The sequence below is a fragment of the Salvelinus sp. IW2-2015 genome, linkage group LG26, assembly GCF_002910315.2.
Source record: "Salvelinus sp. IW2-2015 linkage group LG26, ASM291031v2, whole genome shotgun sequence".
Taxonomy (NCBI): domain Eukaryota; kingdom Metazoa; phylum Chordata; class Actinopteri; order Salmoniformes; family Salmonidae; genus Salvelinus; species Salvelinus sp. IW2-2015.
The window spans coordinates 47,813,213-47,839,216 of record NC_036866.1 but is presented as its reverse complement, the minus strand read 5'-3'; the positions used below and the strand labels follow the sequence as shown (position 1 = coordinate 47,839,216).

The following is a 26,004-nucleotide window of genomic DNA, read 5'->3' as shown; positions in this document are numbered from 1 at the left end:
CTGAGGGGCCCCCGTGTTGAGGAACAGCATGGCGGATGTGTTGTTACCTACCCTTACCACCTGGAGACAGCCTGTCAGGAAGTCCAAGATCCAGTTGCAGAGGGAGGTGTTTAGTCCCAGGATCCTTAGTTTAGTGATGAGCTTTGAGGGCACTATGGTGTTGAACGCTAACCTGTAGTGAATGAATAGCATTCTCTTATAGGTGTTCCTTTTGTACCGTTGTGAAAGGGCAGTGTGGAGTGCAATGGAGATTGCATCATCTGTGGATCTGTTGTGGCGGTATGCAAATTGGAGTGGGTCTAGGGTTTCCGGGATAATGGTGTTGATGTGAGGCATGACCAGCCTTTCAAAGCATTTCATGGCTACATACTTGAGTGCTACACGTCGGTAGTAATTTAGGCAGGTTACCTTAGTATTCTTGGGCACAGGGACTATGGTGGTCTGCTTGAAACATGTTGGTATTACAGACTCANTTCTTGGGCACAGGGACTATGGTGGTCTGCTTGAAACATGTTGGTATTACAGACTCAAACAGGGAGAGGTTGAAAATGTCAGTGAAGACACTTGCCAAATTGGTCAGCGCATGCTCGGAGTACATGTCCTGGTAATCCGTCTGGCCCTGCAGCCTTGTGAATGTTGACCTGTTTAAAGGTCTTACTCACATTGGCGTGATCACACAGTCATCCGGAACAGCTGATGCTCTCATGCATGTTTCAGTGTTACTTGCCTCGAAGCGAGCATAGAAGTAATTTAGCTCGTCTGGTAGGCTCACGTCACTGGGCAGCTCTCGACTGTGCTTCCTTTTGTAGTCTGTAATAGTTTGCAAGCCCTGCCACATCCGACGAGCGTCGGAGCCGGTGTAGTACGATTCGATCTTAGTCCTGTATTGACACTTTGCCTGTTTGATGGTTCGTCGGAGGGCATAGCGGGATTTCTTATAAGCGTCCGGGTTAGAGTCCCACTGTTTGAAAGCGGCAGCTCTACCCTTTAGCTCAATGCAAATGTTACCTGTAATTCATGGCTTCTGGTTGGGATATGTACGTACGGTCACTGTGGGGACGACGTCATCGATGCACTTATTGATGAAGCCAGTGACTGATGTGGTGTACTCCTCAATGCCATCGGAAGAATCCCGGAACATATTCCAGTCTGTGCTAGCAAAACTGTCCTGTAGTTTAGCATCTGCATCATCTGACCACTTTTTTATAGACCGAGTCAGTGGTGCTTCCTGCTTTAATTTTTGCTTGTAAGCAGGAATCAGGAGGATAGAATTATGGTCAGATTTGCCAAATGGAGGGTGAGGGAGAGCTTTGTACACGTCTCTATGTGTGGAGTAAAGGTGCTCTAGAGTTTTTGTCCCTCTGGTTGCACATTTAACATGCTGATAGGAATGAGGTGAAACTGATTTAAGTTTCCCTGCATTAACCTTTTGTCAATCTAGGGGGTGCTGTTTCCACTTTGGAAAATATCGTCTCCAAATTAAACTGCCTCATACTCAATTCTTGCTCGTACAATATGCATATTATTATTACTATTGGATAGAAAACACTCTCTAGTTTCTAAAACCGTTTGAATTATTTCTCTGAGTGAAACAGAAGTCATTCTGCAGCTCACTTCCTGTCAAGAAGTGAGATTTCTGAAATTGAGGTCTCTGTTCCAGGGTCGGTTTATAAATTCCCTTATAAGGTATGGGGCTACATGCACTGCATACGCCTTCCCCTAGATGTCAGTAAGCGGTGAGACTTTGAATGGAGCGGATAGCACCATCTGGGGGAGTATAAAACCTCTTGGAACGGAAGTATCGACCTTTTCGACGAGGCGCCTGACGCAGCAGGGACACCGGCATGGCTTCTTCAAAAGCTTTCGGTTTAGCAGTTCTATATCTCCGGCTCTGATTTAATTTGTTTTTTGTCTCAAAAACTTCATAAGGTAGTTAATTTAAACCGACTTATAGCAGTTTATAGCAGTTTATTGCGATTTTCCTGGATTTCTTTGTGACGCGCTTTCACGAGTTGGACACCTCTCCAGTGGGTGGCTAACGTTAGCGGCTATTTCGACAGGACAAGAGGACATCTTTCAACCCAAAGACGATTGTTCTGGAGAAAGGACACCTTGCCCAAGATTCTGATGGAAGCTCAGCTAATAGTAAGCAGTCTTTATGCTGTTAATTCGTACTTATGTTGACAAWKGTCAAATAATAATTCCSCCATKARTTATGGTGYGKTCWCGCTTTAGCGCACGCTGTATTGCGCAGTAACGTTAATTTWAAAAATCTAACACAGCGATTGCATTAAGAACTAATTTATCTTTCATTTGCTGTCCAACTTGTATTTTTTTGTCAAGTTTATGAATAGTTTTCGATTAGAATAGGTTCCTCTCCAAGATGGCGCCGGTCAGATTTCTTGAAGTTTTGGCCACTATTCACATTGTATAACCACGATTTGTGCCGGTAAATATGCACATTTTCGAACAAACTCTATATGCATTGTGTAATATGATGTTATAGGACTGTCATCCGAAGAATTCTGAGAAGGTTAGTGAAAAAATTAATATCTTTTGGTGGCTTATACTTATCGCTATGTTTTTGCTTGAATCAATGCTGTTGTGATGTTTGCTATTGTGGTAAGCTAATATAACGTTATATTGTGTTTTCGCTGTAAAACACTTAGAAAATCTGAAATATTGTCTGGATTCACAAGATCTGTGTCTTTCAATTGCTGTACGCTGTGTATTTTTAAGAAATGTTTTATGATGAGTAATTAGGTAATACACGTTGCTCTCTGTAGTTATTCTAGTCGCTTTGGTGAGAGTTGTGATGGTGGCTGCAATGGTAAACTATGATTTATACCTGAAATATGCACATTTTTCTAACAAAACATATGCTATACAATAAATATGTTATCAGACTGTCATCTTATGAAGTTGTTTCTTGGTTAGTGGCTATTTATTTTCTTTATTTGGTCGAATTAGTGATGGCTACTGATGGAGTAAAAAACTGGTGGAGTAAAAAAAGTGGTGTCTTTTGCTAACGTGGTTAGCTAATAGATTTACATATTGTGTCTTCCCTGTAAAACATTTTAAAAATCAGAAATGATGGCTGGATTGACAAGATCTGTATCTTTCATCTGGTGTCTTGGACTTGTGATTTAATGATATTTAGATGCTAGTATTTACTTGTGACGCTATGCTAGGCTATGCTAGTCAGCTTTTTTACTGTGGGGGGTGCTCCCGGATCCGGGTTTGGGAGGAATTAGAGGTTAAAGTCCCCGGCCACCAAGTGCACTGCCTCTGGATGAGCGTTTTCCTGTTTGCTAATGGCGGTATACAGCTCATTGAGTGCAGTTTTAGTGCCAGCATCGGTCTGTGGTGGTATGTACACAGCTACGAAAAATACAGATGAAAACTCTCTTGGTAGATAGTGTGGTCTACAGCTTATCATGAGATATTCTACCTCAGGGGAGCAAAACCTTGAGACTTCCTTAGATATCATGCACCAACTGTTGTTTACAAATATGCATAGGCCCCCGCCCCGTGTCTTACCAGAGGCTGATTTTCTATCCTGCCAATAGAGTGTATAACCCGCCAGCTGTATCTTATTAATGTCGTCGTTCAGCCATGACTCGGTGAAACATAAGATATTACAGTTTTGAATGTCCCGTTGGTACATACTTTCAGTTCATCCCATTTATTTTCCAGCGATTGAACGTTAGCTAGCAGTACTGAGGGCAAAGGCAGATTAGTCACTCATCGCCTGATCCTCACAAGGCACCCTGATCTCTTTTCCACAAAATCTCAGTTTCCTTCTCCAGCGAATGACGGGGATGAGGGTCAGTTCGGGTGTTTGGAGTATATCCTTCCCGTCTGACTCATTAAAGAAAAACTCATCATCCAATTCGAGGTGAGTAATTGCTGTTCTGATGTCCAGAAACTCTTTTCGGTCATAAGAGACGGTAGCAGCAACATTATGTACAAAAGTTACAAACAAAGCGAAAAATCTAACAAAATATCATGGTTGGTTAAGAGCCAATAAACCAGCAGCCATCCCCTCCGGCACCATCTCCTATCTCCATCTCAAGACATCAGTCAGGAAGTTAAAGCTTGGTTGCAAATGGGTCTTCCAAAAAGGACAATGACCCCAAGCATACTTCCAAAGTTGTGGCAAAATGGCTTAAAACTTCTTGCAGATCAGTGGGACGGTAGCGTCCCACCTGGCCAACATCCGATGAAATGGCAGAGCACCAAATTTAAATTAAATTACTATAAATATTAAACTTTCATGAAATCACAAGTGCAATACATCAAAATAAAGCTTAAATTGTTAATCCGGTCAAGGTGTCAGATTTCATAAAGGCTTTACGGCGAAAGCAAACCATGCGATTATCTGAGGACAGCGTCCAGCACACAAATGCATAACAAATAATTTTCAACCATGACACAAAAGTCAGAAATAGCCATTTAATATATGCCTTACCTTTGAAGATCTTCTTCTGTTGGCACACTAAATTTCCCAGAAACATCACAAATGGTCATTTTGTTCGATAATGTCCTTCTTTATGTCCCAAAAATGTCAATTTATTTGGCGCGTTTGATTCAGAAATACACCGGTTTCAACTCGCCCAACATGCCTACAAAGTATCTAATACGTTACCTGTAAACTTGGTCCAAACATTTCAAACAACGTTCCTAAAACATATCCTAAAACGTAAATAATTGATCAAATTTAAGACGGGATAATCTGTTTTCAATAGCGAAGAAAAATACCATGAAGCGCGCTCCTGTGTACGCGCAATAAAAGACTTCAGCCCTTCACAGTGACATGAACAATTTACAGCCGTACTTCTTCATTCCTCAAAAGAAAAACATCAACCAATTTCTAAAGACTGTTGACATCTAGYGGAAGCCATAGGAACTGCAACCAGGGCCTTTATAAATCAGGATTCCCAATGAAAACGAGTGGAAAACACAATGAGCTCAAAAAACAATTTCCCTGGATGGACTGTGATCGGGTTTCACCTGCCAAATCAGTTCTGTTATACTCACAGACTATTCTAACAGTTTTAGAAACGTCAGAGTGTTTTCTATCCAAGTCTACTAATTATATGCATATCCTAGCTTCTGGGCCTGAGAAACAGGCAGTTTACTTTGGGCACGCTTTTCATCCGGGCGTGAAAATACCGCCCCCTATCCCGAAGAAGTTAAGGACAACAAAGTCAAGGTATTGGAGTGGCCATCACAAAGCCCTGACCTCAATCCCATAGAAAATTTGAGGGCAGAACTGAGAAAGCGTGTGAGAGCAAAGAGACCTATAAACCTGACTCAGTTACACCAGCTCTGTCAAGAGGAATGGGCCAAAATTCACCCAGTTTATTGTGGGAAGCTTGTGAAAGGCTACCCGAAACGTTTGACCCAAGTTAAACAATTTAAAGGCAATGCTACCAGATACTGATTGAGTGTAAGTAAACTTCTGACCCACTGGGAATGTGATGAAAGAAATAAAAGCTGAAATAAATCATTCTCTCTACTATTATTCTGACATTTCACATTCTTAAAATAAAGTGGTGATCCTAACTGACCTAAGACAGGGAACTTTTACTAGGATTAAATGTCAGGAGTGTATGTAAACTTCCGACTTCAACTGTAGATTGAAATTGTATATTAAACATTACAGCATAGTTGAAAGATATATGGTGTGTAGAAATCCAAAGAGGGTGGCCAGCAGAGATAGGTGGGATGGGCTGAGGGAAGCTGAGGGTTGGGATGAGAAATTGGAGAAAAGTGGGAGTGGAGTTGCTGGGCGGGGGAGAGAATGACAGTCAAAGATAAAAGTGTAAAAATAAAGTCAAAATAAAACATAACAAAAAGTCAGTTTGAATGACACCGAGGGGCAGTGTTTTTACAGCTAGTGCCAGTTTGCCAGAGGCTGGTGCAGTGCAGATGTTTGTACACATGCATATACACACATACTCATTCAAATGCACACTGTTGCACATACACGGACACACACACACACACACACATGTAAATAGTGCCATACATGCACACAAACCTATTCAGTTGGCCTTACTGTTATGATTTTTGTTGTCCATTATATCTTTTGTTTTTTTTGCATTGTTGTTTTCTGTTTTCCTTTGTCTTTCACTTTTGATCATTTTCTTGGGTATCTGGGGGGTGGAATGATTATAATAATTTTTTTCTCTTATTTTCTCAGGGGCAGGGGGCTTTGGGGGCGGATCTTGGAGGGCTGGTAGCCTGGCGGGTGGGAGCTTGGGCCGGTGTCTGTTGGATCGCTGGTTCGGGTCCCCGTTTTTGACCTTGTGAGAGATCTGTCGACATGTCCTTGAGCAGGGCGTTGACCCTGGTTGCTTCTGTATGTCGCTCTGGATGGGAATCTGTTAGATGACTAATGTGTTGTAGTTGTTGAGCGGCTTCACTGTAAGTATATCGTATGTTTTAAATATTCAATACTTTTTTTTCTAAATATATAAATAAAAAGGCACTGTAGGTCTCACTCACCGCAGTCATTGTGACGACAGCTGTTTGTCTCTGATTCATTTTGCGCCTCTTGCAAGTCCTGTAAGTGACAACATGTAAAATACACTTAATAAAAACTTTATAAATATGTTTATGAACATAATATCAACTTTGCACAGCAATATAACAACTGTGTCAGTCCTATCAAAAGATGAGTACTCACATTTTGTGGCCCAGTGAAGTATTTGTGAACTCCATCTCTCAGTCGTTCTTCTGTGTTAGTAGCATAATTAGTCTAATTCGTAACGAAAATCACTCCCTTAGCTTTAGATAGCTAGCTAGCTTCACCTTTTTTGTCCCTTTAAGTAGAAACATAAGGGTGACGTAGCTAAAAATGATTTTAATTCTGCAGTCAATGAGTCACCACGGCGACAAGCGGAAAGTAGGAGAGAGACATAGCTAGCTATGTCGAAAAAATGTAATTTCTAAAGTCAGTCATACAGTCACCAGGACGAGAAACTGAATGTACAATGAGACGAAGATAGGTGAGTTAACAACAGATATGTATTCCCATGATTTCACATTAAATCCACATGAAATGAAAAGATACTCTAAGAAGACTGCTGACGTTACACATGTCTGCATGGCTAACACGCCAACACATTTTTCTAAGAATTGGCACAAACTAACGTTAGCTAACGTTCTGGTCTAACCATGTAAAGATAGTGAGAACTATGTTTCACTCCTTCAGCATGGACCGAAAGCTCTCTGTTGTGCGGTGGAGTGAGGGGGGCACTCAAGGGAGGTACAGCGAGGTCAAGACAGATGCTATAAGGTGATACAATCACAGCAAACTCAATGACCAGGGGAATCCTGTACTGACTATCCCACCATAATTGAGTGGAGTCGGGATGAAGCCGCCAGGAAGGTGGCCCCATTTTATAGCAATGTAATTTTTGTCAGCATTAAGTAGAAATCTTCTGCTTCAGATATGCATGGTTTTAAGTTATACCGTTTGACACTGCTATTGTAGTCTGTATGTCTTTCACAGAGTGGAGCAACAGAGACACCCATTTCCAGGGCAAAGCTTCCCCCAGAATTTATGAGAATATAGCTGGCTAAAGTTATAAGACAAGATTTTTTTTTAAATCCAAGTTAACAAGGATATAGAATATTCCAATGTTAACAGGTTAGGTAATAACATGATGTGAACCACCCCCCATACCCACAATGTATTTGGTCAGGCACAAAAATAAGAGTTCCATTGCATGGGTGTTGGTCTGTAGATGGAGGTTTATTGACATTTTTGCAACTGTTGTTCTTCTTCTACCTTGTATTTGTTTCAGACAACTGATTCCACACAACAAGCAAGATTCATTCACTCGCCAGTGATAACGATGTCCAACCCCAGGCTCTCAAGCAGAGCAAGAGGGCATCCTCTTCCAACCCCCAAAATTAGGAGAAGAGTCAGACGACTCAACTGACATAGATTACCCGACCCCTTTGCAGCCAAAGGTACGGCTCATTTACGTTGTATTACCGCTACAAAACTATCCCTCCTGTGTTCAATGAACAGTGATTGTCAGCATTTGTCATTCACCGATATTGTCATTCATACGATACCCAAGGAGGAGATGGTTCTTCAAGGTAATACTGAGCAATAGTCTTGACTCTTATCCACTGGGCTAAACAGAGGCAAAAACCAGCGTATGTGCCGCTTAAGTGTGAATTTTTAAAATAGGCTGCCCCCCTTATTCAGTATTGAAAGCTAACTGATACCATGACTACTAATAATGTTTTACCCCTAGGACCCCCCACAACACCTTGTTCCTCACAAACATGTGTTGTTTGTATGGACCCGCTTGATGTCTGTGTGATGCTACAAACCAGTCAGTCCTTTAATTTTGAACATCAATCTCCACCTATATATCACTATTGTACTAATGCTTGTGTGAGGCATGTTTGCCAGTGTCGATAAATGAGCTGAACCAGGTTGGCTGTTTCGTCTTATATTCACAGAAACTATAAGGCTTTCACATCTGCAGTAGCACTCCTCTGAAATATGTTATTTCACTACTAAACTTATTTTCAATCTAATCAATATGTTATACATGTAAACTCATGCGTTTATTTTCAGCAAACTTAACACGTGTAAATATTTGTATGAACATAAGATTCAACAACTGAGACATAAACTGAACAAGTTCCACAGACATGTGACTAACGGAAATTGAATAATGTGTCCCTGAACAAATAGGGGGTCAAAATCAAGAGTAACAGTCAGTATCTGGTGTGGCCACCAGCTGTATTAAGTACTGCAGTGCGTCTCCTCCTCATGGACTACACCAGATTTGCCAGTTCTTGCTGTGAGATGTTACCCCACTCTTCCACTAAGGCACCTGCAAGTTTGCGAACATTTCTGGGGGGAATGGCCCTAGCCCTCACCCTCAGATCCAACAGGTCCCAGACGTGCTCAATGGGATTGAGATCCGGGCTCTTTGCTGGCCATGGCAGAACACTGACATTCCTGTCTTGCAGGAAATCACGCACAGCACGAGCAGTATGGCTGGTGGCATTGTCATGCTGGAGGGTCATGTCAGGATGAGCCTGCAGGAAGGGTACCACATGAGGGAGGAGGATGTCTTCATCCTCGCACAGCGCTGAGATTGTCTGCAATGACAACAAGCTCAGTCCGATGATGCTGTGACACACCGCCCCAGACCATGACGGACCCTCCACCACCAAATCGATCCCACTCCAGAGTACAGGCCTTGGTGTAACGCTCATTCCTTCGACGATAAACGCAAATCCGACCATTACCCTTGGTGAGACAAAAATGCGACTCGTCAGTGAAGAGCACTTTTTGCCAGTCCTATCTGGTCCAGCGACGGTGGGTTTGTGCCCATAGGCAACAGGTCTGGTGAGGACCTGCCTTACAACAGGCCTACAAGCCAACAGTCCAGCCTCTCTCAGCCTATTGCGGCCAGTCTGAGCACTGATAGAGGGGATTGTGCGTTCCTGGTGTAACTCGGGCAGTTGTTGTTGCCATCCTGCGCCTGTCCTGCAGGTGTGATGTTCGGATGTACCAATCCTGTGCAGGTGTTGTTACACGTGCTCTGCCACTGCGACGACGATCAGCTGTCTGTCCTGTCTCCCTGTAGCGCTGTCTTAGGCGTCTCACAGTACGGACATTGCAATGTATTGCCCTAGCCACATCTGCAGTCCTCATGCCTCCTTGCAGCATGCCTAAGGCAAGTTCACGCAGATGAGCAGGGACCCTGGGCATCTTTCTTTTTGTGTTTTTCAGAGTCAGTAGAAAGGCCCCTTTTAGTGTCCTAAGTTTTCATAACTGTGACCTTAATTGCCTACCGTCTGTAAGCTGTTTGTGTCTTAATGACCGTTCCACAGGTGTATGTTCATTAATTGTTCATGGTTCATTGAACAGTGAAACAGTGTTTATACCCTTTACAATGAAGATCTGTGAAGTTATTTGGATTTTTACGAATTATCTTTGAAAGACAGGGTACTGAAAAAGGGACGTCTCTTTATTTGCTGAGTTTATATATGTATATATATCACATATATAGTTTCATATATGTGAGGAAACTAGGTAAAATGGCTTCTCTTGCACTACCTAGCCCTTCCCTCTACAGCCCTGCGTCTGGCTCTGCACAACCCAGCTATGCTCTCTCCAACCCTGCGTCTGGCTCTGCACAACCCAGCTCCGTCCCACTCCAGTCCTGCATCTGCCCCCACCCCCTTATCTCCGGTTCCTGTGACTGATTCAGATCAGGTAATCGGCGTTAAAGGGACATTCATCTATTTTCACACATTCAAACTATTTTTATTCTATTGAATATGTTATTTGATGAAAATAAAATTAATATAAAAAAACAAACATCCCTGTTTCCGTGTTTAAATAGGTTGAAATCCAGGGACAGGGGTGTTTGTTGACAAGCTGGCCTGGGCCTATGCTATAAATGCCAACTCTGCCTTTGTATGGACATTGATCACGGCTGTCTATCCCGTGGAGGTCTTGCTGGTGAGCAAACTCCGGGGGATGTCAAAGTGGAGTGGACCACACCGTCAGCCGCTAGAGAAAACAAAGCTGGACGCCATCTACAGTAAATTTAAAAACAAATCAAAATGCTAACAGGAATATAGGCCTTTGTACATTTACTTACTTTCATCCTTTATTGTAAATGTTTACTTAATTTCCTTTTCCCCTTTTATAGCATAGGGACTACTCTCCAGAAGTGGCCAAACACCCTTCCAGTTAACTTCGGCTCAGCTATCAACACAAAAATCTCTGAGCTGCGTTCCATGTCCAAGAATAAGGAGTGGATTGTAAGCTTAATGGACATTTTTGAATAGAGAACAGAATGGACATTATGGAAAGATCATGTAAATCGTTAAACTTAAATTGTTTCATTATACAAAAGATTAAACTTCACATTCTAATCATATTTCAAGATTACTGTTCTGTTCCATAGTACAACAAAGTTAAGCTAAGTTAAATGAAGCAACCCAAGACACCCAAAAGTATGCCTTCTGCTGTTTGCCTCTATAGGATATACCGTAGAATGTTAAAATAACTGTCAGTGAAAATCTCACTTTAAAAGTTGATATTCTGTCAACTCATAACTAAATGATGTTTTTGACTCATCCTATTCTTGTATTTGTGGGGAAAGCATAAATTGGAAAAAATGAAAATATCTATATATCTATATATTTTTTTTAATTGTCTATTTCCTCATAGAAGACGATGATGAGCTAGCCAATCAGCAGTCTACTTGCATGAATATTTTTTATGACCGGTATATGCCCTCACCCTTCTGTTGTTGGGGTACGCCACAACTTTACAACACAGAATAGCTGCTATTTAACATACTGAATTAACATTTTGGGGGGGGGAACTAAAACTATTTTACTCATATTGTAATTAATTATAGGTCATATTTCAATCAAATCTGGAAACACTGGACCGTTACTTTGAACATGGCCTCCATACAGTAGGCCTATTTCTCAATCTAGCTGTATTTTGGAAGGCACTATACTGCACTTGTGGAAATATCTCAGGGAAATATTTACCAAAGGCTATCATGCTTGTTGGGTACATATTGTAAAAAAAAATATTAAAGATTTCCAGCACTGTGTAGACACGGTATGAGTGATCGTTTGGCATCATTGTCAGGGAATCGTAATCTGTTAATTAAAATGTTCTACTTAACAGGTTGCCAGATAATTCATCATGCTTTTTCTTATAACAGACCAGTTAAGGATTAATTTGACTCTTAAATTGTGTCATGCAGAATTTATACATGGATAAATAAACAGTAGTATACATTTTTTATAAAATGCATGTGTTTTCTAACTGTGGAAAGTCATACCTGAAATAAAACATTATATACAAATTAGCATATACTTTTGAATATAATGTACAGTATATACAACTTATACACGAAACTCAAAAGTAACAATTACATTTTATAAAAATATATATAACAAATATACAGTACCTGTCAAAAGTTTGGACACCTACTCAATCCAGGGTTTTTCTTCATTTTTACTATTTTCTACATTGTAGAATAATAGTGAAGACATCAAAACTATGAAATAAAATATATGGAATCATGTACTAACCAAAACAGTGTTAAACAAATCAAAATATATTATATATGAGATTCTTCGAAGTGGCCACCCTTTGCCTTGATGACAGCTTTGCACACTCTTGACATTCTCTCAACCAGCTTCATGAGGTAGTCACCTGCAATGCAATTCAATTAACAGGTGTGCCTTGTTAAACCTTAATTTGTGGAATTTCATTCCTTCTTAATGCGTTTGAGCCAATTAGTTGTGTTGTGACAAGGTATTGTTGGTTTACAAAAGATAGCCCTATTTGTTAAAAGACCAAGTCCATATTATGGCAAGAACAGCTCAGACGTTGAGACCAGTGTTTCTGCGGGTACTATTTAATGAAGCTGCTAGTTGAGGACTTCTGAGGAGTCTGTTTCTCAAACTAGACATTCTAATGTACTTGTCCTCTTGCTCAGTTGTGCACCGGGGTCTCCCACTCCTCTTCCTATTCTGGTTAGAGCCAGTTTGCACTGTTCTGTGATTGGAGTAATACACAGCGTTGTACGAGATCTTCAGTTTCTTGGCAATTTCTCACATGGAATAGGCTTCATTTCTCAGAACAAGAATAGACTGACGAGTTTCAGAAGAAAGTTATTTGTTTCTGGCCATTTTGAGCCTGTAATCGAACCCACAAATGCTGATGCTCCAGATACTCAACTAGTCTAAAGGAGGCCAGTTGTATTTCTTCTTTAATCAGAACGACAGTTTTCATCTGTGCTAGCATAATTGCAAAAGGGTTTTCTAATGATCAACTAGCCTTTTAAAATGATAAACTTGGATAGTTAACAAAACGTGCCATTGGAACACAGGAGTGATGGTTGCTGATAATGGGCCTCTGTACGCTAATGTAGAAATGCCATTAAAAATCGGCCGTTTCCAGCTACAATAGTCATTTACAACATTAACATTGTCTACACTGTATTTCTGATCAATTTGATGTTATTTTAATGGACAAAAAATTGGCTTTTCTTTCAAGAACAAGGACATTTCTAAGTGACCCCAAACATTTGAATGGTAGTGTATATATATATATATATATATATATATATATATATATATATATATATATATATATGACACAGTTGAAGTCGGAGGTTTACATACACCTTAGCCAAATACATTTAAACTCAGTTTTTCACAATTCCTGACATTTAATCCTAGTTTAATTCCCTGTTTTAGATCAGTTAGGTTCACCACTTTATTTTAAGAATGTGAAATGTCAGAAAAATAGTAGAGAGAATGATTTATTTTAGCTTTTATTTATTTCATACACTCAATTATTATTCGGTAGTATTGACTTTAAATTGTTTAACTTGAGTCAGACATTTCGGGTAGCCTTCCACAAGCTTCCCACAATAAGCTGGTTGAATTTTGGCCCATTCCTCCTGACAGAGCTGGTGTAACTGAGTCAGGTTTGTAGGCCTCCTTGCTCGCAGACGCTTTTTCAGTTCTGCACACAAATTTTCGAAAGGATTGAGGTCAGGGCTGTGTGATGGCCACTCCAATACCTTGACTTTGTTGTCCTTAAGCCATTTTGCCACAACTTGGAAGTTTGCTTGGGGTCACTGTCCATTTGGAAGTCCCATTTGCGACCAAGCTTAACCTCCTGACTGATGTCTTGAGATGTTGCTTCAACATATCCACATAATTTTCCATACTGATGATGCCATCTATTTTGTGAAGTGCACCAGTCCCTCCTGCAGCAAAGCACCCCCACAACATGATGCTGCCATCCCCGTGCTTCACGGTTGGGATGGTGTTCTTCGGCTTGCAAGCCTCCTCCCCTCCAAACATAATGATGGTCATTATGGCCAAACAGTTCTATTTTTGTTTCATCAGACCAGAGGACATTTCTCCAAAAAGTACGATCTTTGTCCCCATGTGCAGTTGCAAACCGTAGTCTGGCTTTTTTATTGCGGTTTTGGAGCAGTGTCTTTTTCCATGTTGAACGGCCTTTCAGGTTATGTCGATATAGGACTCGTTTCACTGTGGATATAGATACTTTTGTACCTGTTTCCTCCAGCATCTTCACAAGGTCCTTTCCTGTTGTTCTGGGATTGATTTGCACTTTTCGCACCAAAGCACGTTCATCTCTAGGAGACAGAACGCATCTCCTTCCTGAGCGGTTTGATGGCTGCGTGGTCCCATGGTGTTTATACTTGCGAACTATTGTTTGTACAGATGAACGTGGTACCTTCAGGTGTTTGGAAATTGCTCCCCAGGATGAACCACACCTCCAATTGGCTCAAATGATGTCAATTAGCCTGTCAGAAGCTTCTAAAGCCATGACATCATTTTCTGGAATTTCCCAAGCTGTTTAAAGGCACAGTCAACTTAGTGTATGTAAACTTCTGACCCACTGGAATTGTGATACAGTGAATTATAAGTGAAATAATCTGTCTGTAAACAATTGTTGGGAAAATTACTTGTGTCCTCACCGACTTGCCAAAACTATAGTTTGTTAACAAGATATTTGTAGAGTGGTTGAAAAATGAGTTTTAATGACTCCAACCTAAGTGTATGTAAACTTCAGACTTCAAATGTATATATATATATATGTGTGTGAATAAAGCATCTGAATACCTGTTTTTGCTTTGTCATTATGGGGTATTGTGTGTAGATTGATGAGGGGAAAAGACAATTGTAATTAATTTTTTAAAATAAGACTAACTTAACAAAATTGGAAAATGTCAAGGTGTCTGAATACTTTCCGAATGCACTGTAAGTTAACAAATATACCAATGACATATAAAGCCAAAAATACAAAATCTTACCTAGTGACTTTTTAGATGACTTATTAGATGTTTGTACAAATACTTTTCTGCCATACAAGATTATTATTTGATTTTCATGATTTTTTTTCATATAGGTATTTGGCTGCCACTGTATGTTTGTGTGATTAGTGAAATTAAGAATAGGACTAGAGTCTAGGGGTCGTTTTTGGACAGAGCTCAGTTAAACGTTCCTCACCTGGCGTGATGGCCACGCCATTCTCGTTGACCACGGGAGGGCTGCAGTCCTCCTCCTCAGGCAGCTCCAGGCTGGCTCGCTGCTCCATGTTGCTAACTGACTGGTTCCTCTTCCTCTTGCCCTGGGCGCTGGGCCAGGCTCCGGGCAGCAGCGCCTCACTCACATTCAAGGGAGGGGCCGCCGGACTGGGCTCGGCTGGGGGCTTGGGAGTACCGTACAAGTTCTCTGGAGAAGGGAAAACAAACGCACATTGAGGTAGCGAGGTGCGGGCCAGTGGAACTCAAAACACAGAAATAGAGGTTGCCGCACACTATTGTTCCACCGATCCAATACATTTATTAATCGACAGGGCACATCAAAATCAAATCAAATCACTTTTTATTTGTCACATGCGCCGAATACAACAGGTGTAGTAGACCTTACCGTGAAATGCTTAGTTACAAGTCTTTAACCAACAATGCAGTTCAAGAAATAGAGTAAATAAAATATTTACTAAATAAACTTAAGTTAAAAAAAATCTAATCAATCAAAAAGTAACACGAGAAATGCACATAACAATAACGAGGCTATATACAAGGGGTACCGGTACCGAGTCAATGTGCGGGGGGTAAAGATTAATCGAGGTAATTTGCAAAGTGACTATGCATAGATAATAATCCGAGAGGGGGGAGGGGTGATTACTGGCCATTTGATTAGTTTAGTTGTTCAGCAGTCTTATGGCTTGGGGGTAGAAGCTGTTAAGGAGCCTTTTTGGACCTAGACTTGGGTGACTGGAGTCTTTGACAATTTTTTGGGCCTTCGTCTGACACTGGTTAGTATATAGGTCCTGGATGAGAGAGATAGAGAGAGCGTGGAGTAACTCTGTGCCACACAACAGGGCTCTGTTCAGAGTTTAAAGCTGAGGGTGATGGAGAGAGCTCAAGTGAGGAGATGAGAGATTCAGCATGGACGAGCACAGTTACCTTTGACTGACATGCAACAGTACATGTCAAAACATACAGAACTCAGTCATACAAGGTAGATTTTTTTTTACTCACGATATTTTACTTTCGAAGCACAATAAGGCATTGCTATGGTGATGTGTATGTTATCTGTACATGAAATCTTCCTCTGTCAGGGGAAATACATTTTATGATTAAATATTGAGAGCGAGCCAGAGGCAGAGATGTCTTATGTCATTATCTCCTCAATATGAGAGAGAGAGAGAGAGAATGAGCAAGAGAAGGAGAGAAATAGAAAAATAAAGAAGTGGGAAGAGGGAAAGAGATCAGAGAGAGTAAGAGAGAGAGACAGATTAAACACAGAAAAGCACAGGCGTAGCGGTTGCATTTGACTCCTTTTATCCAAGCAGGAGGAGCCTTTAATTGCAGGCTGTGAGACGAAGCCTCTGTTCTCACACCCAAGCACACACACACACACACACACACACGACAACAACACACACACACACACTCCACACACACACACACACACAGCACACACACACACGACAAGTAATGCAAAACACATGCACACACACGGACCTGCAAACACCTACACTCACTCACACACACCAAATGCCCTGAGTTTGAGATAAAGCTTCATACTGTACATCCCTTCACATATACATCTCTCTAACCTGTCTGTATAAGTATAAGCAGTGTAGTGGTGGAGCATCCTACATATTCCTTCCACGTAACAGATCTTCAAATGTGACAGACGTCACACACTGCCACTTCCTCCCTAAGCAGCTCTTAACCTGATTTGAACTCGGGACTAGGGCTGTTGCGGTGACCGTATTACCCCACACTGGGGCGGCAGGGTGTTGGGCTAATAACCGAAAGGTTGCAAGTTCAAATCCCCGAGCTGACAAGGTACAAATCTGTCGTTCTGCCCCTGAACAAGGAGGTTAACCCACTGTTCCTAGGCCGTCATTGAAATTAAGAAGTTGTTCTTCACTGACTTGCCTAGTTAAATAAACATTAAAAAAATAAACTCTGGCAGTCATGAGTCATAACCGCAGTCAAATTCCACGTGACCATTGAGTCACGGTACACTTCTCTTATGTACTCTGGACATGTGTTGGTAGTCCCCAATTTTATAACGACCATCAGGTCGCTAATTGCCTGGTACTCAGCGCTCTATTGTCCCTCTAACCACTCTGACAACAATGCAAATGCCTTTGTAAATCACATCAAAAACTTGTCATCAAAACAGTGTCATGTTTTTTAAGCTCACCTTGATGATTGATCAATTTGAAGAAAGAAGTTCAACCACTGAGTGGAAAACATGGTCGTTGTTGATGTTGTTGCAAAGCCAAACACAAGGAAATGGACAGCGCTTTCTAAGGTGATGATTAATTCAAAACACCCATCCCATATTCGAGCTTATGCATAGGTTTACATATGAGCCCAAGCCCATTAAAAAAGCAATTTAAATAATGATTGCGCCATTATACAATACATAGCCTAATAGCCTACCACTTAGGCATGGCACAATATTATAATTTTTTTTAAACATAATCTTTGGTACATAATTGGTCTAGCCTATATACTCCAAAAGTAAATACATTCTAGTAATCGCCTTTGAGTGTGGACTGTATTATTATGCATACTGGATGGACTGTTACCTTACGCTCCAAACTTTTATCCATGAGTCTGGGAGAGAACATATAGGCCTTGGCAAAGCTGTTTGTTCATTGACTGTGCAGGGCGGCTTACAGAGTTAGCCTACAATTACAGTGAATTTGTATTGGATTTAGTAATAGGGCATTTTATATATTTCCATAATAAATAGGCTGACACTACCTTTAGAAACAGAATATCGCACCACCATGCGTTTCCATCTCCTCTCGCTCCTTCATTCCTTTCTCAAGGGCACAGAGAGAGCATGGTGTTCTTTTAAGCCAGACATTTCTATATGCATTCCCGTGTGAATGCAGAGTTTTGATGGTTGCCAATAAAAAGAGGAGGTTCCCAGTTGCTACTATATTTATTTCTCAGCTGTTAATATTAAGCACATGCTCTACTTTAAAACCGGAATAGCCTACCCAGCATGATTGAAAAACGAACTGCGGAAAGCGGCCTCCATTCGCTATTCATCTTTTCTCCGCCTGCCCCTGTTCCTGCCCATTTCATAATGGGTCATTCTAGATCGAATCTAATTGAACATGTTAGTAAAGACAAGATTCAATTGAGAATATTCTGATGGGTGAAAATATGATCATTTGATGAAAGAACAGCGTGTAGAGCCTGAGGCAAGGACCAGAGCGCAAGCTTTTTTGTGACTTTCTCAAATCCTCAATAGCCTGTAGTCGCATCATGCAGCCCATATATGTTTTGATTTCTAAGACATTCTCAGGGTTTGTATCAACACAACCAAAGTTGCCAAATAAATCTCAATCTAGCGTAGAGGACCTGTTTTAAATGATAACTTTTACGCTCAAAATAGCCACTTCGTAGGCACACCCGCTCCGGAATGGGAAAAATATCCATTCTATTTCAATAAGCTAAGTTCAATTATATTCTTCTTACTGTAAAACCATGTAAATCAAATAATGGCACGGGACTTATAAGCATATCTTGTCTGCTAAATTAACTAGCCTACAGCCTATGGCATGGTGCATAGGCAGATAACATAGGCCGACTCATATTCTGTTCTTCTGAAATACATTTTCCTCATATCATCATGTTTCTTTAGACCTGCTAAAAATAAATGACGGATTTATTGTGATGGTGTATATTAAATGGATTTAATTGTAAAAAATGATGTAGATGCTCCAAATGAGCACATCAGCTGCTTTTATGTGCCTTGAGATGCTAAACATGTTCATGGTAATAAACTGTCAATTACCGTGAGGCCGGCAGTCATTTACATAACAGTTAGATGGCGCCGACAGAGATGGTCGCCTTGCTTCAGGTCCTTAGGAAACTATGCAGCTATTTGTTTTTTATGTATTATTTCTTACATTGTTAGCCCAGAAAATCTAAAGTGTTATTACATACAGCTGGGAAGAACTATTGGAAATAAAAGCTATGTCAACTTACCAACATTACGACCAGGAATACGTCTTTCCCGAAGCGGATTCTTTGTTCGGACCTCCACCCGGGACATGTGATCTTATTCCAGAGGCCGACCCAAAACAACGTGGTCGCTGCAGGAGAGGCAGATGGAGCGGTCTACTAGTCAGACACAATAGGCGAGCACACCATCCACCGCTTCCGAGCATATTACTTGCCAATGCCCAATCTCTAGATAACAAGGTGGACGAAGGGTTAGATTGTAACATTCTCTGTTTCACGGAAACATGGCTCACTTGGAATATGTTGTCAGAGTCGGTACAGCCACCCGGTTTCTTCATGCATCGCGTCGACAGAAACAAACATCTCTCTGGTAAGAAGAAGGGCGGAAGTGTATGCCTTATGATTAACGACTCATTGTGTAATCACAACAACATACAGGAACTCAAGTCCTTCTTTTCACCTGACCTAGAATTCCTTACAATCAAATGCAGACCACATAATCTTCCAAGAGAATTCTCTTTGATTATAGTCACAGTCGTGTATATTCCCCCCCAAGCAGATACCTCGTCTGCCCTGAAAGAACTTCCCTGGACTCTAAGGAAACTGGAAACCATACATCTTGAAGCTGAATTTTTTGTAGCTGGGGATTTTAACAAAGCTAACCTGAGAACAAGACTTTCTAAATTCTATCAGCATATTGAATGTGCGACACGAGCTGGTAGCATTCTGGATCATTGCTACTCTAACTTCCGCGATGCATACAAAGCTCTCCCCCTGCCCTCCCTTTGGCAAATCTGACCACGATTCCATTTTGTTGCTCCCAGCCTATAAACAGAAACTGGACACGCCCATGCTCAGGTCTATCCAACGCTGGTCTGACCAATCAGATTCCACGCTTCAAGATTGCTTTGATCACGTGGACTGGGATATGTTCCGAATAGCCTCAGACAATAACATTGATGTATACACTGACTCAGTGAGCAAGTTTATTATCAAGTGCATCGGATATGTTGTACCCACTGTGACTATTAAAACCTTTCCTAACCAGAAACCGTGGATTGACTGAAAGCGCGAACCACCGCTTTTAATCATGTCAAGGCGACTGGAAACATGACCGAAAACAAACAGTGCAGCTATTCCCTCCGCAAGGCAATCAAACAAGCAAAGCGTCAGTATAGAGACAAAGTAGAGTCGCAATTCAAAGGCTCATACACGAGACGTATGTGGCAGGGTCTACAGTCAATCAATCACGGACTACAAAAAGAAAACCAGCCCTGTCACGGATCGACATCTTGCTCCCAGACAAACTAAACTAATTCTTTGCTCGCTTTGAGGACAATAGAGTACCACTGACATGGCCCACTACCAAAGCCTGTGGGCTCTCCTTCTCCGTGGCCAACGTCAGTAAAACATTTAAATGTGTTAGCCCTCGCAAGGCAGCCGGCCCAGACTTCATCCCTAGTCGCATCCTCAGAGCATGCGCAGAGCAGCTAGCTGGTGTGTTTACAGACATACTCAATCAATCCCTATCCCAGTCTGCTGCCCCCACATGCTTCAAGATGGCCACCATTGTTCCTGTTCACAAGAACGCTAAGGTAACTGAACTAAATAACTACCGCCCCGTAGCACTAAATTCTGAAGTGCTTTGAGAGACTAGTCAAGGATCATATCACCTCCACCCTACCTGATACCCTAGACCCACTCCAATTTGCATACCACCCCAATAGGTCCACTGATGATGCAATCGCCATCACACTGCCCTATCCCATCTGGACAAGAGGAATATCTATGTAAGAATGCTGTTCATTGACTACAGCTCAGCATTTAACACCATAGTACCCTCCAAACTCGTCATTAAGCTCGAGACCCTGACATGTGCAACTGGGTCCTGGACTTTGTGACGGGCCAGGTGGGAAGGAAACAACATCTCCACCCCACTGATCCTCAACACAGGGGCCCCACAAGGCTGCGTTATCAGCCCTCTCCTGTACTCCCTGTTTACCCATGACTGCATGGCCATGCACAACTCAATCATCAAGTTTGCAGACAAAACTACAGTGGTAGGCTTGATTACCAACAACGACGAGACGGCATACAGGAGGTGAGGGTCCTCGGAGTGGGGTGTCAGAAAAATAGCCTCTCACTCAATCTCAACAAAAGGAAAGGAGATGATCGTGGACTTCAGGAAACAGCAGAGGGAGCACACCCCATCCACATCAACAGGACAGTAGTGGACTCTGAAAAACACCAAAAGAAAGATGCCCAGGGTCCCTGCTCATCTGCGTGAACGTGCCTTAGGCATGCTGCAAGGAGGCATGAGGACTGCAGATGTGGCCAGGGCAATAAATTGCAATGTCCGTACTGTGAGACGCCTAAGACAGCACTACAGGGAGACAGGATGGACAGCTGATCGTCCTCGCAATGGCAGACCACGTGTAACACAACCTGCACAGGATTGGTACATCCGAACATCACACCTGCGGGACAGGCACAGGATGCCAACAACAACTGCCCGAGTTACACCAGGAACGCACAATCCCTCTATCAGTGCTCAGACTGTCCGCAATAGTCTGAGAGAGGCTGGACTGATGGCTTGTAGGCCTGTTGTAAGGCAGGTCCTCACGAGACATCACAGGCAACAAACCGACCAAACCGACCGCCGCTGGACCAGACAGGACAGGCAAAAGAATGCTCTTCACTGATGAATCACGTTTTTTTCTCACCAGGAGTGATGGTCGGATTCGCGTTTATCGTCGAAGGAATGAGCGTTACACCGAGGCCTGTACTCTGGAGCGGGATCGATATGGAGATGGAGGGCCCGTCATGGTCTGGGGCGGTGTGTCACAGCATCATCTGACTGAGCTTGTTGTCATTGCAGACAATCTCAATGCTGTGCGTTAGAGGGAAGACATCCTCCTCCCTCATGTGGTACCCTTCCTGCAGGCTCATCCTGACATGACTCTCCAGCATGACAATGCCACCAGCCATACTGCTCGTTCTGTGCGTGATTTGAACGTGGTACCTTCAGGCGTTTGGAAATTGCTCCCAAGGATGAACCAGACTTGTGGAGGTCTACAATTTTTTTCTGAGGTCTTGGCTGATTTCTTTTGGTTTCCAATGATGTCAAGCAAAGAGACACTGTTTGAAGGTAGGTCTTGAAATACATCCACAGGTACACCTCCAATTGACTCAAATTATGTCATTTAGCCTATCAGAAGCTTCTAAAGCCATGACATAATTTTCTGGAATTTTCCAAGCTGTTTAAAGGCACAGTCAACTTAGTGTATGTAAATTTCTGACCCACTGGAATTGTGATACAGTGAATTATAAGTGAAATAATCTGTCTGTAAACAATTGTAGGAAAAATTACTTGTGTCATGCACAAAGTAGATGTCCTAACCGACTTGCAAAAACTATAGTTTGTTAACAAGAATTTTATGGAGTGGTTGAAAAACAAGTTTTAATGACTCCAATTTAGGTGTATGTAATCTTCCGACTTCAACTGTATCTACCTCTTTCACTCCAGTATCCCTGCACATTGTAAATATGGTATTGGAACTGACCCTGAATAGAGCTATTTTTATTTATCATGTATTGTTGTTCTACCTTATGTTATTTTCAGTCCCACATTGATATTGATTACTACATTGTTGGGTTTGGAGCTAGCAAGAAATGCATTTCACTGTACTTGTGCACATGGCATTATGACGTATTATAGTGTATGTCTTGGGTTTGATGCTATTCAAGGCTGTGCATCTGGCTTCAGACCATGGCAGAGATCCACAGATGGACGATCTGGTTGCTCACTTACCCAGTAGCTCTGTGTGTGTGTGTGTGTGTGTGTGTGTGTGTGTGTGTGTGTAGCGGTACTGTTTGTGTCGCTGTGTGTGGTGGGGTGTGTGTGTGTGTGTGTGTGTGTGTGTGTGTGTGTGTGTGTGTGTGTGTTGTGCGTGCGTGCGTGCGTGCGTGCGTGCGTGCGTGCGTGCGTGCGTATCTCAGGCCCACTGGGAGAAACCACCTCTTTCTCGGTGGCAGGCAGTGCCTGCGGGCACTTACATCTCAATTTGTAATGCAAATTAAAACACAAGAGGGGGAAGTGCAATCTTCATGGCCGTTGTAATGCTTTTGAATGCATTGCTATCTGATTAAATCCATTTCAAATAGCATTGCTACATGCTTCAAGAATGCCACACAGGAGATTTTGGATACTTGGATGAGACGAAAACAAACCTGTGTATGTCGATAATAAGCTAAAAAGTGAACCATCCGTTCAATCTTTTCTGAATTAGATCCGCTCTTATAGGAGGGCAGTCCTTTCATATTATTCTTTTTTGGGACAGGATAGACCAAAGTAAAAAGATGGAAGAGACAGTTTCAGAAAGTGGGCCGGATTCCAACTCACGATGCAGCGGTATATACCGTGCATTTGGAAAGTATTCAGACCCCTTGACTTTTTCCACATTGTTACATTATAGCATTATTATGAAAATGATTTTTCTTGTTAATTCCTCATCAATCTACACACAATTCCCCAGAATGACAAAGCAAAAACTGGTTTTTATATATTTTATTTAATGTATAAAAATGAAAAAATGAAATATCACATGTACATAAGTATTCAGACCATTTATTCAGTACTTTGTTGAAGTACCTTTGGAAGTGATTACAGTCTTCTTGGGTATGACGCTACAAGCTTGGCACACCTACAGTACCAGTCAAAAGTTTGGACACACCTACTCATTCCAGGGTTTTTCTTTATTTGTACTATTTTCTACATTGTAGAATAATAGTGAAGACATCAACTATGAAATAACACATATATAATCATTTAGTGACCAAAACAGTGCAAGGTTAAACAAATCAAAATATATTTTATATTTGAGATTCTTCAAAGTAGCCACCCTTTGCCTTGATGACAGCTTTGCACACTCTTGGCTTTCTCTCAACCAGCTTCATGAGATAGTCACCTGGAATGCATTTCAATTAACAGGTGTGCCTTGTTAATCCTTAATTTGTGGAATTTCTTTCCATCTTAATGCGTTTGAGCCAATCAGTTGTGTTGTGACAAGGTAGGGGTGGTATACAGAAGATAGCCCAATTTCCCTATTTGGTAAAAGACCAAGTCCATATTATGGCAAGAACAGCTCAAATAAGCAAAGAGAAATGACAGTCCTACTATCATTACTTTATGACATGAAGGTCAGTCAATCTGGAAAATTTCAAGAACTTTGACAATTTCTTCAAGTGCAGTCGCAAAAACCATCAAGCGCTATGATGAATCATTTTAATCATTTTACATTTTTATAAATTTGCTAAAATGCCTAACAACCTGTTTTCGCTTTGTCATTATGGGGTATTGCGTTGTTAAGTTCTAAATGAACCGAGTAAAACTGACAGAGCTTAAACCAAGTTTCTTCACCCATTGGGTCATACAGCTGCATAAGACAAAGTCATATTTCCAACAGTGGTAGTATATATACCCCAATTTGGGTGGAGTCTCCTCCTTCACTCTAAACATTACATCTTTATTACTAGGCAGGAAGTCAAGTGATGCGGGCAACAAACTGTTCCTTCTCCCTTAATGCGACCTGACCTCGATCCCCTACGATTAGATAAAACGTACTTGGATGAACTGTTGCAATCATAGAAATAGAATGACAGTGTCAGAGGAAGGCCCTAAAAATTGTCAAAGACACCAGCCACCCTAGTCATAGACTGTTCTCTCTGCTACCGCACGGCAAGCGGTACCGGAGCGCCAAGTCTAGGTCCAAGAGGCTTCTAAACAGTTTCTACCCCCAAGCTATAAGACTCCTGAACATCTAATCAAATGGCAGACTTTTTGCATTGCCCCCCCATCTCTCTCTTCTTTTAATAACTCCTATATTACCTCCTCAATTACCTCGACTAAACGGTGCCCCCGCACAATGACTCTACCGGTACCCCCTGTATATAGCCCCGCTATTGTTATTTTACTGGTGCTCTTTAACTACATGTTTTTAACATTATTTCTTATTCTTAATCATATTTTTTTAACTGCATTGTTGGTTAGGGGCTTGTTAGTAAGTATTTCACTGTAAGGTCTATCTAAACCTGTTGTATTCGGCGCATGTGACTAATACAATATGATTTGATTATTCTAATTCTATGGTTGGTGTTGTTTAGCATGATAACAAATTAAAAAGACAGGTACAGTAGGAGTTTTTGTAACCAGATAGGAACCAAAGTGTTGGTTAGTGTTTCCCAGGAGACCCTAATTACATTTGAATACCGGTAGATGTTAGATTCAGACAAAGATTTTAGAATATGCTTATCATTGTCATTATACAAACAACTTGCTGACACCCCACTGGTATCAGCCCGTATTAGAGCGAAATTTGGGTAGACATATTTGCCCCCTAGCTCCATTATATTTGCTCGCTAGTTAGTGAGTAGCATTAGCGGCTAGCGCAAATGTTATACTATAATACAGAAAACATGGATTTATATGAAAAATCTCAGAGGGGCTTGATGTGTGTAGGTCCTGGGAAGCAGCCGCAACACGACAGACGAAAAACGAGTAAACGATAAAAACATGTTTTTTTTTTGCTATCTGGATATGTCATTATCTTAATTTAGATTAGAATTCGGTTTTTCGTGTAGCCGTAGCGGATCAGTGAACTTACCTTCATAGGTTCCACTCTCTAGCAGGGCTCCGCTTTGCTCCAGTTCCATAAAGCGCTCCACGCTCACAAAGTTATAGTCCACCCCCGGCACCTCTCCCTCCTTTGGCAGCCTGGTGGTGCCTACAGAGGGAGAAGAAGAGGAAAGGAAGAGCGTTCCTTTATTGTCAATCGTTACAGACACAGAGGAATAGGAGGAGTGAGTATTGAGGGATCGCACGCGTCAGAGAGAGAGAGAGAGAGAGAGAGAGAGAGAGAGAGAGAGA

The 26,004-nt window shown here is 41.6% G+C and overlaps 1 protein-coding gene across 7 annotated transcripts in view; it reads right to left on the bottom strand.

The window, feature by feature from the left end:
- Positions 1 to 26,004, bottom strand: part of LOC111952472 (membrane-associated guanylate kinase, WW and PDZ domain-containing protein 2) — a 289,912-nt gene that overhangs the window by 152,853 nt on the left and 111,055 nt on the right. For all 7 annotated transcript variants that reach the window (XM_023971164.2, XM_023971166.2, XM_023971168.2 and 4 more), the window contains exons 3-4: positions 25,742 to 25,861; positions 15,079 to 15,303 (exon numbers count right to left, since the gene is read on the bottom strand). In XM_023971164.2, coding sequence (XP_023826932.1) covers positions 15,079 to 15,303; positions 25,742 to 25,861 — 345 coding nt within the window. The remainder of the gene's footprint in view (positions 1 to 15,078; positions 15,304 to 25,741; positions 25,862 to 26,004) is intronic.